The following is a 14602-nucleotide window of genomic DNA, read 5'->3' on the forward strand; positions in this document are numbered from 1 at the left end:
AATCCACCACTTCTCTATAAACAGAACTGTATATTTGTGGTAATAGCTGCCTCGCTCTGCTCACCTGTAGTCCTGATTCTTTTTCTCATCATTCCTGTGGAGTCGCAGCAGAGCGCTCACTATGATTAAAACACTTACAACTGGAATCAATTTTTCATTCACAGCCACTTGTCTGTGGTTGAGTTCATTTCACTACTTTTGCACATCATGGCGTCGTGCAAAGCTCCTGATTGCAGATCAGTGCTTGCACCCCACCTCACGCTGTAAATAAGGGATGGGTATATTACACGCTGTAAGCACTTCCCGACTTTTATGGATGATGCTGAAATTCTGCAGTGACATAATGCTGAGGCAGGGCCTTTCTGCCTTGTTTCTAGCCTTTATGGGAGCGTCTGTGTTTACTGGTGTACTCTTTGGATGTGTATGAGCATTTTTTTGTGCATTTTGCATTGTTTACAGGGACATCCTGTCCTTTGTCTTCATCTTTTAATCTAGATCCTGGGCAGCCAAGGACTGTTTTCCCTCTGGACTCTTCAGGTAAACACATACTCCTTACAGCGACGCTGGAGCTCCGCACACTGTCAGGCCAGGACTTTAATTATTTTCCTCTTGTTTTGCCTCAGGAGGAGAGTACCAGGACATCGAGGTCCACCTGCGCCGACAGAAGTCCGGGTTCGGTTTCCGGGTGCTGGGCGGGGATGAGGCGGGGCAGCCTGTGAGTCCGGAGACGCGTGAGAAGGCTCGTATGGCAGTGGGCGTGGAACCCTGTCATTTTCTCCTCTCTTAACCCACTACACACACTGTGAACACCTAACCTGACCTTTGCCCCCTGAGAGAGTGCTGGCTGTGGCTGCTTTGGTGTTTATTGCTGTTTTTTACTGTAACACAACAATATTTTAGCCATGTAACTGAGTTATTAATGTGTCAGTATAACAACCACTTAACACCCACTTGCATGTGACCCACACAGTCTACACTCCGGAGTCTCGGGGCTTATGAGTCCGAAATCTTTCTGACAGCCTGCGTTTAAAAACAGATTCTCATCGGGGCGATCATCGAGAAGAGTCCAGCGGATCTAGATGGGCGCCTGCGGCCCGGCGATGAGCTGCTGTTTGTTGATGGAATCCCAGTGGTGGGGAAGCCACACAGATATGTCATTGACCTGATGCACGGGGCAGCACGTACCGGCCAGGTGAATCTGGTTATCAGGAGGAGGGTTCAGGCGGCAGGTGAGGAAACAGCAGAGTCATCAATCTGGGATTCCTTCTTTATAGATTGTTTTAATCCACTGTTTAACACAGCATAAATGTACTGCTCTGGATTATAAAAGTGTGCAGCGTGCCTCTCCTCTGTCTGTTCTCGTCCTCCTCTATTACCTCTCCTGGTCTCATTCATGTCCTGTAATGATTCAGGTTTAATTAGTCAGAAAACCGAACCACTAATCTCTGAGTAATTATGCTGAAGCCTCTCTGAAAAACACATTAGCACACCTTCGCTCTCACGCACACACATTTCTCGCTCCCTTTCCTTACTTGAGTTTCTTTACCGTGGAGACTGAGCTGGCGCTTCTTCCTCTGAACTACAGCCTGTCCTGTTCTCATTATTACGCCCTCCACCACACACATGCACATGTTCCTCTCACCAATCAAATTCTTCCCACTCTAGTCCGCCCTGTCTGTCAATTTCTTCTCCACCAAAGGCTACAGTCTGACTCATGCCTGGCCTCTTGTGTGGCCCTTACTTCCATCCTAATTGTCTGACTCCCACTCGCACTTTACGAAGTATCAGACTCTCTCTGCTCCGAGCTCACACTTTAGCCCGCACCCAGTAACCCACATTTTGCACAAATCATTGGCTTTTTTCACTATTTTCCTCCTCATGTGATAATAATTTGTGCACTCATTGGGTAAAGAAATACTAAATGTGGGCTCAAACCTTTTAATGATAACAAAGCTTGTCATAGCCTCACATTTACAGTTTAAATCCTGAACTGTTTAACTACAGAAGAGCGCAGCCCCACTTACTAGTGAACTATGAAAACAACACTGGGTTCGATCAGTCAGTGTGCCAGAGTGCATATGCACACTTTTGTCAGTGTATGCTAGAGGTGCTAGAAGCTACTTTAGCTGTGGTCAGATTGACATAAGGCAGCGTTTTAATGATGTGTTTTGAATTGCTGTCCTATGTTCGCTTCTCGATTCTTCACAGGGATGAGGTCTAGTTCCAGCTTAGGGGGGAAGATGAAAAACACTTTGCTGGCAAAACTGTGTAGATTTTCCACATGCAAAATGATCTTTGGATTCTATGAAAGTAACTCTGTATCCTGCTGATATTTTTTTCTAGTTAGGAATCTTTAGCTTCTTTGAAGGGGACTTTTATGCTTTCACTTATTTTATGTCACTTGAACATTTCAAAACTGTGGATGATCATATTAAAGTTGGGGGATCCTGTGAATCAAGCAAAGCTACTCTAGTATAGTACAAAAGCAATATAGAGATGGACATTTCTGTATTGTACATGGAAAAATGTAACAGTGACACTACTTCAAAGTGTCACAACACTGCTTTATCACTGGATTGTGAGTAGAAGAATTAAAGAAGCAGGAAACAAAGAATTAAACTGTTCCAGGAGCTCCCTGGAATCCACCTGGGGATTTCTATGATCCTCCAACAGCATCTCATGGAAATATATGTAGAGATCGCTCATGCCTCCAGCCTTGTTGCTATGCGCACACCTGGTTACAAAACCTGTAAGGTGCACCAGCTGTTTGTAACATCATTTTTGGGATGAGATGCCGTTCTCAAGAGCAGTAGTAGCGAGCATGAACTGCACTGATAGAAGGTAACAAGAGTTTAAAGGTACTTTAATTCATTTAAGAACTTAATATTGTATTATTCAGCGCACCACAATAATTTGACACCTGGAGTCACCTGCAAATAAAGGATTTCACGATCTTATTAAATGCAGCAAATTGTTAAGGATCAAATTACTGAAGAAAAAAATTATTTTTGTTCTTACTGTGTTTCAGAAGTCTAAATTGTAAGCTGCTAACTGCTACACTTTTCTGATGGTTTACTTAAAATAGCAATGTGAGGGCTAGAGGGTTACATCATCAAAAAAAATAAAAAATCCACACACGAAAAAAGCTGCCTTATTTGAATGCTGCGACACAGCAGGGTTGCCGTTGTAGAGAGGGTCCGAAAAAAACTCCATCTCAGCTGGCTGCAACAGGAAAATGCTCATTGTGCACTTTTGTATTATGAAGCAATGATGTATTTTTGATATGTTTTAGCTTGTGGCCTTCATCTGGATCATTAATGTATACATTGTAAGTGTTAATAGGGTTTGTAAGTCCTTTCCTCTCCCATTAGGCTCCTTAAGGTCTCCGATGTCTTAAAATATCTTAAATAAGCATTTACATTTTTATAATTATAATGAGCTTTGAAAGTCATGTTTGAAATAAAGATATGACCACCTTTATTCTTCAGCACCTCCTGTAAGCCTTCTTGGAATTCCTTTAAGTAGACTTCAGGAATAGTTCTCCAGGCTTCTTGAAGGACATCCAAAGCTCTTCTTTGGATGTTGTCTTTACTTTGTTCTGTTCTCTGTCAAGATGATCCGACACTGCGTCCTCTTAGGTCTCCGTAGAGGTCTGTGCATGACTGATAGTTTCACCTGTGGTTTTTTTCTATCCAGGTATACTATTACTGCATTGGCAGTGTGTTTGGGATCAGTATTATACTGAAAAATTAAGTCGTTGCCAATTAGATGCTTTCCAGATGGTTTAAAGCTGACAATACTTTTCGTTGTTCGTAATTTCATCAATTTTGACAAAGATTTCCTAACAGGTTTTTCTTCTTTGTTCAGGAGGTGATTTGCAGATCCTTTTCATCTGCTTTAGATAGTTTTTTTCTTTTGTCCTCCAATTGTGCAGTTCACTCAACCTTTAAGAATTCACTTCACACCAAGCTGAGATATGTCAGGTTTAGGGCTAACAGCTCTTTAAGATTCACCTTGTTGGTGCAAACATACAATTTTATGCCTTTGACATTAATCTGCACATTTGGGAAGGGTTCTCAAACATACCTCTGTTCTGATTCCTCTCTGCGTCGCCCTACAGGCGAGTCTTGTCCAGAAAACGGCCGCAGCCCAGGTTCTGTCTCCACGCAGCACAGCTCCCCACGTAGTGACTTCACGTATGGCAACAGCACCAGCACACCCCAGGCTCCCAACGCTGGCATGGGCAACACCGGTGCTACTTCAGACGGGATCTCGAACACACAACCAAGCGATGTCATAATCAGCCGAAAGGAGAGCGAGGGCTTCGGTTTTGTCATCATCAGCTCGCTCAACCGGCCTGAGGCGGCCACAACTAACAGTGAGTCCAGTGATTATTAAAGAGTCAAGTAGGTGCTTAAGCATCATCAGTCATTCTCTGCTTAGCATAACAACTGCTTCGAGTGCTAAACATTGTGGCAAAGCTCATAGATGCTTGTCAATAATCAGGTAGTCTCTTTATAGTGTGAAGAAAACTTATTGGTTAGGGTAGGCAAGGTCACGGCTTGGTAAAAAGTGAAGCGCCTCTCATTCTAGCTCCTCAATTATACATGCCCTCCCACAGCACGTCAGTCACACACATATCTGGCGCACTGCTCTGAGCATCAGTGCATCGCCCACACACACATGAAGAAAAACTGGATGCCTTACGTAAGCCTGAGGTGAATAGCAAAATGAGAGAGGCAGAGACACGTTCAGTCAGTCAGGCAGTGAGTGGTGTGTGAGCACAGACTAGCGTAATCCTCCAATCTGCTGCCGAGCGCGTCTTTACCCGCTGTTGCGTGTGTGAATGCTCCAACAGCTGTGCCCCACAAAATTGGCCGCATCATCGAGGGCAGCCCGGCAGACCGCTGCGGGAAGCTGAAGGTGGGAGACAGGATACTGGCGGTGAACAACCAGTCCATCGTCAACATGCCGCACGCTGACATCGTTAAGCTGATCAAAGATGCAGGCCTTAGTGTCACCCTGAGGATCATACCACAGGAAGGTGAGACATGGACACACACGCACACAAAACACCTGCTGACGGTGATTCATGACAGATATTGAATTAGCTTTGTTAAATGAAAGCTGCAAAGCCTTGTGTCACATTCACAAGCCAGTCATACTCTGTTTTTATGACACCTCTGCATGCAGATGCTTGGAACAGAAGTGCACGTCTCTAACAATAACACTAATACAGAACACACTCCGGCTGTGTCACTGAGAAATGTGTTCCCTTCTCCCATTTACCAAGTGATTCTTTTCATTTGTTGCTTTTGAGAAAGATTTCAATTCAACAAGAGACTCTTAACTACTCACAATAAACTTGAATCACAGCAACCAAGGCTGCCGAGAAAGGATTTTCTTTTTGCATCACTTCCCACTGATATTCCACTGACATTTGTATTCCCATTAGTTTGAAATACCTGTAGATTTTTGACCACTGTTAGTGGGCCCAATAAGGGATGCACATTACAATGAGGAGTAAGCGAGACTCACTGATGATCAAAACCGGAAAAAAACACACACTTTCACCAAATGATTACACAATAGACTTTGATAAAGCTGCAGTTGTGTTGCTAGATAGATTTAAACCCATTGTACTTCTCCACTGCTGGCCAATCACAGCAAGAAGCAGCTGAGGATATTGTGTAGCCATAGAAATTGCCAACCCTGGCAGTAGTTGTGTTTTATTTAAAATAGAAAATAAAGGTCTAAATATCAATATTTTTTATTAAGAATTATTCAAATCAAGAACACTTTCACCACCACCCAGCTTTAATCGGCCGCTTGATTTTTTTTCAGGCCATTGTTTCATTTCTGTCATAGTAAATAAAGTGAAGACTCAAATATGCCCTTAGGCATGTGGTGAAAACCTAAACAGGAATCTCCTTTTCCGCTCAGATTTAGCAGTTGAAAAGAAATAAATAGCGCCGTTACTCCAGCAGATCAACTTTATCAGAGGACAATAGGTTTGCTGTGCTGCCCTCAAGTGGCCAAGACAATCAAGTTATAGTGACAAGACAGCCTTAGCTGATACCTTATGGTTTGATTTTCTTACATCACATTCTGTTTTTCAGAGGTGAGCAATCCTCCATCAGCCCCCAGCTCGGAGAAGCAGAGCCCCATGGCTCACCAGCACAGCCCTAAGGCCCAGCTAAACACTGCAGCCTCCCTGTCTAACCAAGCAGTGACAGAACCGAGCCCCTCTGCCAGCCAGCCCAACCCCATGCCCCACCAGAGCCCTGTGACTCAGCTTCCTGCCCCGACACCTCAGACCTACACCCACGAGAGCAGGTAAGAGTCGGTTTACAAGCAGCTGCCTTGATTTTTTTTTTTTATGACGCAGTGAAGCATTTTTTATAGACTAGCTCTTTATCTGCCACTGGGGTGAAACACCGTTCCTCTGGGAATAAAGGTACCCTGAGCGAGTCAGATATCTCCTTTCTCTTTCTCTTCACCTTGCGCTCGAGCCTCTCTCTTCTCCCCTTTTCAGTTTCTTTTTCCAGCTTCATCTTTGTCTCTCTTATTGTCCCTTCTCTTTGTTCATCTCTCACGCTCGCTCACTATTTTGTTGTATAACATCACTTAACTCTTATGGAGTGCTAAATTATTTACATAAATTGCTTCTTTATCGAGATCTGTTGAATATTTTACCAAGAACTACAGGGGTCCCAAAATTTACAGCCTCATTTCCGTTCCCTCTGCTTTACACAGTATTCAGATATCTTTGCACTCATCAGCGTGAGAGAGAGTTTGTTTTTATTATAAACATTTTATGTGATGTTTAATTTCCTCACTTAAGTTGTGTTTAATGGTTGTCATTTCAAAACTAAAAACAAGCCATTTCTGTCAGCGCCGGATGACCCAGCAGTTTGTTAGAGATGGGGTTTCTTTTGTTTGCTAAGCACGCTGAAAGATAACACGAGTAATCTTCCATGTCCAAAGGTGGTGATGACAGCTGTAGGAATCCTCCCTGGAAGTTCCTCCTTCATTCTCATTGGTCTGTTAGTTACAGGTCTGAGGTGAAGGCGAGGCAAGATGTTAAACCAGACATCCGACAGCCACCATTCACAGACTACCGACAGCCGCCGGTGGACTACCGGCACCCTCCCGTGGCAGACTACCGGCAGCCGCCCACGTTGGATTACAGACACCCGCCTCTGCTGGACTATCGACAGCTAGCCACAGATGCTAGACAATTTGCCATCCCAGAGTACCGAATGCCACCAGTTCAAGTAAGGAAGGACTTTGCCTTGAGGATGAGAGTGACTCATCCTTCAACAGACTCTTTTCTGAAGGTCAAATCATACAGGATTGTCAATATGAACATTGATATTTGAAATCTAGGACATAATCATATCATATCAGTCCCCTACAGCTCTACGGAGCCTTTTTAGTATCTGTTAACTCTTTTTCTTTCAATTTTATCTCTGCTATCTGTGCACAAATCCAATTAAGAGCCAGACATGAGTTGGTGAAAACCTAAAATTGAGCACAGCGTTCGTTCAGGCAGGTCACAAAGTTGAGCTCAGCCTGCAATCCTGCATGATCAGCTGATGACAGCTGAGCTCAGTGCCAGCTTACAGGAGCTAATGGCTCAGCTGGTACCCCTGTACACATCCAACTGACAAATCTTAGGCCTGCCTACAGATGCCAAGTCATTTTGCGGCACACTTACAACACAGCTCCTACTTTTCATGCTGCATATCTGTTCTCTGTGCTCCGTTATGTATGGACTGTCTTCCTGCTGCTGTTTGCACTAATACAAACTCCTCCATAGAAGGGAAACGGGCTCCCAGCACAGAGCTGTACCACCACTTGTAAATTATTGCAGGTGTAAAGAAACCTTCCTTCTCCTTACTGAGCAGGTTAAAGGAGAGCGATAAATGGACTTAAAGTTGTATGGTGGCCATAAATATGACAAAAAATTGCCAATATTTCACCAATGATATTTTGGATGTGTAAATAAGAAACTACTTCCTAACAAGTAAACTTAAAATTTGAGCTGTATATCAACCTTGTGTTCACAGCTCAGCTGCCAGTGGCCAATAAATGTATAAATACTTCTAAATTTGGTTGGTGATCAGGGACATGCTGAGAGGAACATTTTAAAGTTACAAATTCAGGGTCTAAAATAATGTTTTAGGGCTCACATGGTGAAAAAGCTGTTACGTGGCACTGAATTACCTCAAACATATTTTTCATTGCACAGTCTCTTGTACAATAATGTAGTAAAATATATTTCCAGAGAGATTGTTTTTCTATTATATTCTAAGCTTGTTTCTAGATATTTTGAGTTTTTGTATAAACCCTTTGTTTTTCTATTTAAAGCTGGTTTTGTCTGTCAAAGTAAATGCCGTGTTATTTCTCAAAAACTCATGTATTGAAGCTAAAGTTTTGGTCTTATTAGCACCTCCCCCATTGCTTTTGCTCCGTTCTCCTTCAAAAAAACTATTATTGGAGACAATTTTCTGCAGTCATAGTCTGTTTTGTGCTCGAGTACGACTGCATCTGATCATGCGTGATCTCTGCTTGTCTCAGCTTACACAGGACTTCGACTTCTTCACAGTGGAGCTGGAGAAGAGCGTGAAGGGCTTCGGTTTTAGCATCCGTGGAGGGCGGGAGTACAAAATGGACCTCTTTGTCCTACGACTCGCAGAGGACGGGCCGGCCATTCGCAACGGGAGGATGAGGGTAGGGTTTGATGACATCATTTCCTTTAAGAAAGCGATTACCCCATCGTTAAAAGTTAAGCTGCTTTCAATCTTTGCTGCATTACACGGTGTTGTCTGTAATTGTCTGATGTTATCAACGCTGCAACTGCAACTTTTTTTTGTGCCAGCTAAGAACTAATCTGTCAAAATAACTTATGTATGAGATGGTTTGTCCTTCTGATGCTGATCGCAAGTTTGTCTCCTCCCAAATTCCCAAAACTTAACTTCTTCCTTTTGTTTAGCATCAGGTGATATTCAGCAGGTTAAAGACAGATTTAATCATTTAATGGGGCCATCATGATGTCATGTGTTTGATGGTCTCCACAGCTACACAGTTATCCTTTTAGCTAAAAAAACAAAGCAGCACACACATTTTCTGAATTACATATATATATGTAATAACAATAAATCCAGTGGAAATGAAAATAAAACCCTTCCACTTCCCCAGCAGCTTTTCTGTCTTTGGCGTTTCCCTCAGTCCTGTTTTCTTTTTCTTGCATGTCCTCCGATTCTTACATCTGCGGCTGTTAGCCTCAGTATGCACTACAGTGCTTATCTGTAATGAACCTGTCAAAGATAATGGTGTAAAATGCCCCTGAGGGAGATATTACTTTTCCTTTTCTGTGTTGTAATCGTTGTAGTCCAGTGGCTCCAGACGGACGTGGAAAAGGAAGCAGGAATACTTGTGGAGCTCTACTTAAAATCAGTAAACAAACTGCTGTGAAGTAGTGATAGTTTCTTTTTAAGTATTTAGTATTAAACAAAGAAAGTGAGAAAGAAAAAGTCAAACTGATTACCAGTAAAGTTTCTGGACATAAAAAAACTCCAATGACAGGTTTCATGTTGTACCAATTAACTGATGTAGCAGTCTACTACAGTAAGTTACATTTTAAGTTGGAAAGAGCTGCATTCAGTTCTCATTAAACATGGAAGTAACTAACACATTAGTTTAGAGTGCTTTGTTGAAGCCTCAAGTTGAGCATTTTGAAGTAGATGTGGACGAGTGACGTGTGGATCTGACAAACAAAAAAAAAAGGACAAGTTCACATGAATAACTGTGTCAGTGAGAAGGTAGGCGCACCCTACAGCAAACCCTGGTTTGATTGATTTTTTTGACTCTAACTGGAGCCACGCTTTGCACAATTAAATGTGTTTATCAAATACTCAAAACAAAAACAATGCCATGTTCAAAGTCATTTAAATCCCCTTTCTTGCCCATTTTGATGACCATTCAAGCAGGTTGCCTTGATCGTGTCTGCATACCTCAGTACACTGAGTCGGTGCCATGTGATTGGCTGATTCGATATTTCGGTTAAAACGCAGTTGAACAGGTGTACATAATAAACTGGTTAGTTTCAGTTGTTACCAAATAAAGCAAAATATAAAATGTACAAAACAGAAGTTTTACAAACCCGAGAGGGCACCTATGCGGTCACCCTCTCGGGTTAATTTTGAACTGTAAAGTTTTATTTTGTGTCCTAATGACATGTAAAATAAGTAAATAAAGCCAATGCCCCAGGATTTTACTTAAGTAGACGCATGTATGCGCTTCATATTTGTCACCGTTGATTGATCAAACAGTGTAAGCCGTGTGATCCCTCCTCCAGCAATCCACGTATCCACACCGCTGCATGCGGCGAGGAATCAATCTGCATTTAACTTAAGCAAATGCGAGACAGTAGTTAAAAAGCATGGCTGTCACTGTGGATTTGAGTAGCGCTTTAACATACTCAGGTGTGGAAACCAAAAAGCCCACATGCTCTGTGACTCCCTGCAGTCACTCTGACATTTTGAGTTTGAGCCAAGTAGTTTCTACTCAACAGGCTCTTAAAAAGGAGGAAAAAAAACCCTCTTGCGAACAAAATAATCAGCAACAAGGAGCGCTTACAATTTCTAACAGGTTTGTTTTTTTTAGGTTAAATGTCACTGTAGATGCTGTTAAGAAAATTGTATGAAGTGATTGATTTTTACCGATAATCATTCAGCACATTTAATTACTTCTCCGAGCTTCGCTCCCATCTCCTGCTTTTTGAGCTCACGTGCTGTCCATTCAGCTTTCTTTCCCTCTTTATTAAAGATGAAAATGGAGATCACTCTCTGCTGCTGTTAGGGGCTGAGGTTTAATGAGAACAGTCTTGGCTTCCACCTCTTCAGACCACTGTAATGACACGTAATGACTCCCCCTCTCTTGACTCTAGTCCACTCCTAACTTTAAAATTACCCTCCTACCATTACTGGGAGACTTCTCCATTTGTTAGTGTAATTGGCTCAGCATGTTTTGTCCTGTTCCTCATGATTTCTCCCATTAGTGAACCTCAGGGCCCTCACATGAAGGGCTTTGAAGTGTTTCATATTTGAGCCATCCTCACATACACCAAGGAGTGGTCACATAAAGAAGGGATAGGCCTGGGAATATTAACTTTAGGTTTTAGCTGAGCTGCTGCTGTTATGATTATTTTATACACTTAACAACCAGTGTATTATGTATTCCTCTTCAACTGCTCATTAACACCTCATTAACACATATATCTAAACAACCAATCAGATAGCAGCAGCCCAATGCATGTAGTTATATAGACATGATCAAAACAAGTCTTGGTTCTAGCTCCTGCTGCTGCTGCTGCTGCTGGTGGTGTAATAACCACAGTGTCCCCAGCAGTAACCAGATGACACACCATGTCACAAAGCTCAAATCATCTCAAACTGGTTGCTTGAATATGAAACTGTACTCAAATGGCCTCCCCAGGCACCAGATCTCAAGCGACTATAGCACCTTTGGATGTAGTGGAACGGGAAAGTCTTAATAAGGATCAAAATCTGTGGAGAATGTTTCCAATACCTTAAAACAGCTCTGAAGGCAAAAGTTCAGAAATCCAATCCAGTACTATTAAGGCGTAACTAATAAAGGGGCCAGTGATTGTAAATCTGTATTGATCCTTATAAACTCACAAGGAAACATTTCATACAAATAGCAAGGGTCATCTAATCATTTAGATTTATCTGCTCCATTCTTACTGCTTTGTTTTGGATTGATTGAGGGCAGTTTGGTTTTCCCTTCAGTGGTCATTGAGCTTTATTGATACTCCGTCTAATCGATGCACACAGCTTCAGACTTGTTCCAGTGGTTGCTGTATTTGGCTGTTCTGAATACAGCCAGCAAAGTATTTATCGATCACAGAACAAAGCTGCCCTAAGTTCATGGCTGAAAAAATACTTCTTCTTTCTTTCAAACAGAAGCAGGTTGACAGTTTCTAGACTGCGTTTGATTTATTCAATTATATTATAGGTGTAGTTGTTACCTTTGTGAGGCCTATGTCTTCAAGCCTACCACTACATTGTTTGATGACTGTAACTAATTTAATGTTCTATGTAATTTTGTTACATTGGCACAATGCAAAATGTTTAATTTAATGGAATCTGATCAAATCAGATTTACTTCGCTGATATACATTTAGTTTATACAAAGCACATTTTTCAATGACAAATCATTTCAATGAATGCCTTTGATTTTATATGTTTCAGTTGCATTTTACTCTAAATTACTGCTTCATGTTTATTGATGTTGAAGAGTCATTTCCGAGTGTATGTCATGAAGAAAAATTAAATGACAAAAAAGGGCATGATCTGAAAGCAAGGATGGAAGATAAATGCTGTGTATGAATGTTCTGGTCTGTTGCACAGCAAAGATGATGCAAACAATTTAATAACAAGAGACCAAGCAACCACAAAAGTAGGAAAATAGGGCTATATATCAGACTTGCTTTTTGGTGGCTTACAGTTACACACATGACACATCACTGATGTATCCCTAAATTGTCACTAATCAAATAAAGGCAAAAATGCCTAAAAGCACTATTTAAAAACCATCCATACGTTTAGTCTAAAGCAAATAAACCCCAGTTTACAATCCAGAAAGATTTTGCTTAGCTTTGGTTTAGATTTAGCATGTGACCAAAAGCTGTAAGCATATTGTTATAACTAAAATGTCTTATTGATTTGACCTTGCAAGGAAAGTACAAACAGACTTCTTAGCTTCTTTCTTTGTTTTCTTTGCAAACTTTCTGACATGCAGGTTGGGGACCAGATCATTGAGATCAATGGGGAGAGCACTCGGGACATGACCCATGCTAGGGCTATCGAGCTCATCAAGTCTGGGGGCAGGCGGGTTCGTCTCCTCCTAAAGAGGGGTACAGGGCAGGTCCCAGAGTACGGTAAGGTTCTAGACTTTAAATTATTTGTCTCTCAGATCATTTCTTTCTTAACACGTAGTATTTTTTTCACTGTTAATCTAGTATCACATCGACTCTTAGTAATATTAATCTGACATGCATTTTTATTCATATTGTATCTTCTGCCTCTGTAGCCGTCATCCTTTTGTATTTAATCTCTTAGTTCTGTATTTCACTGTTGCTGTAAACTAATTGTCTTTTCTGTCTTAACTAACACTAGTTTATCTTCTGTCCATTTCAGTGATCTATCACTAATTGATTGGTCTAGGTTGTTACTTCCCCTTCTATAGGAATGGTATCTTCCAGTCTCTCCATGTGCATGAAAAGTGACACGCATGGCTCCCCCTATTTCTTCCTAACGGGCCACTCTAAAGACACGGTTTGTGACCATACGAATGTTTCTTTCTCTTCACTTAACCCTGGCTTTCTGTGCTTTGGTATTGTGCGTTGTTTTCACATCAAAACTTGTTTTATAACTTTGAAAAGCCCCAAACTCTTGAAGATTTTTCTTTTCTTTTCTGTTTTTTTGCTCCAGGAGTAATCAACAAAAATCACACCGAGCTGCAGGAGGTTCTAAAATTAGTGAACATAACTCTGTTCCTGACTGAAAGATAAATCAGCCACCAACAGCTACCTATGGGCTCAAAAATAAAGCTATATGAGCGTGCATCCTGAGCCAGCCAGGGGAAATGAACGTGAAATATTACAGCAGATTATTTACCCAGTAAAGTTTCAGCGCAGCATGAATTGAGCCTGGAAGGGGACATTTATTTGTATGACACTGCGGGCAGTAAAACTCCAATGCGTCACTCACTCCTGTGGCTTCTGCGTCAGCATGATGCTCACTTATCTGTTAACCCCCCTCTCTGTGAGGCTTATTCATCAACAACTGGCCTTGGTGGTCACCCCTGTCGCTCCCCCATGTCTGCCCTTCTCTGTTAGTCCCCTTCCAGCCCAGGTTTTAATCTCTCTGTGTGGAGAGCTTTTTTTAATACTTGCCTTGAGCTACAATCTTGAAACATGCACACAAGGAGTCCCGGTGTGGTCAGCCAGACAACACGGCACCCTATCTGTAGATAGCTACTGTTATCCGAGTTCCCCTGCAGCCTAGAAGCGACATTTTTTAACCCACATGGCCTAATCTGCGTGGGTTTGATTCAACATTTAATCATTCCTAGTTTACAAGCAATTCATTTGCATACTGGAAGGTTATTCAAATCACGCGCTGTGATTAATTTGCCTATTTAAAGCATTAGCATACTAATGTTCAAAGGAGCGAGCTATTTTTGTTTCGGGTTGCTGTGAGATTTTTAAGGGTTTATGCAAAATAAAGCACCAAAAATCAAGAGTATAAACTGTGTGATGTAGCTGTGAGTATGAGCACAAATGTTATTTTGTGTTCATCTGCGTGGCGTTGAGATATTGAGTGCGCCCTTTCTAAGGGTATGCGTTTATCAAATTTATCAAAACTTACACTTAAGCTTGCTACTTAGGTGGTCAAAGTTATTTGCTACTTTTAGTAAAGAAACATGAAAGCAAACTATGTAAAAATAGCACTTAGTATGTTTCTGTTCAAAACTTTTCTTCTGTTTTGCGTAGTAATTTTCTCTTAAAAGC

At 41.6% G+C, this 14602-nt stretch overlaps 1 protein-coding gene across 10 annotated transcripts in view; it reads left to right on the forward strand.

The window, feature by feature from the left end:
* Window positions 1-14602, forward strand: part of magi2a (membrane associated guanylate kinase, WW and PDZ domain containing 2a) — a 256526-nt gene that overhangs the window by 235678 nt on the left and 6246 nt on the right. For 4 of the 10 annotated variants that reach the window (XM_026146234.2, XM_026146237.2, XM_080292088.1 and 1 more), the window contains 9 exons: window positions 496-537; window positions 624-739; window positions 1037-1229; window positions 4121-4378; window positions 4859-5044; window positions 6120-6336; window positions 7052-7277; window positions 8584-8736; window positions 12829-12967. In XM_026146234.2, the coding sequence (XP_026002019.1) occupies window positions 496-537; window positions 624-739; window positions 1037-1229; window positions 4121-4378; window positions 4859-5044; window positions 6120-6336; window positions 7052-7277; window positions 8584-8736; window positions 12829-12967 (1530 nt within the window). Of the gene's footprint in view, window positions 1-495; window positions 538-623; window positions 740-1036; window positions 1230-4120; window positions 4379-4858; window positions 5045-6119; window positions 6337-7051; window positions 7278-8583; window positions 8737-12828; window positions 12968-13253; window positions 13365-14602 lie in introns of all 10 variants that reach the window. The other 6 variants (XM_080292089.1, XM_026146239.2, XM_026146241.2 and 3 more) reach the window with 6 other exon arrangements.

Source organism: Astatotilapia calliptera, chromosome 17 (genome assembly GCF_964374335.1).
Source record: "Astatotilapia calliptera chromosome 17, fAstCal68.1, whole genome shotgun sequence".
Classification (NCBI taxonomy): domain Eukaryota; kingdom Metazoa; phylum Chordata; class Actinopteri; order Cichliformes; family Cichlidae; genus Astatotilapia; species Astatotilapia calliptera.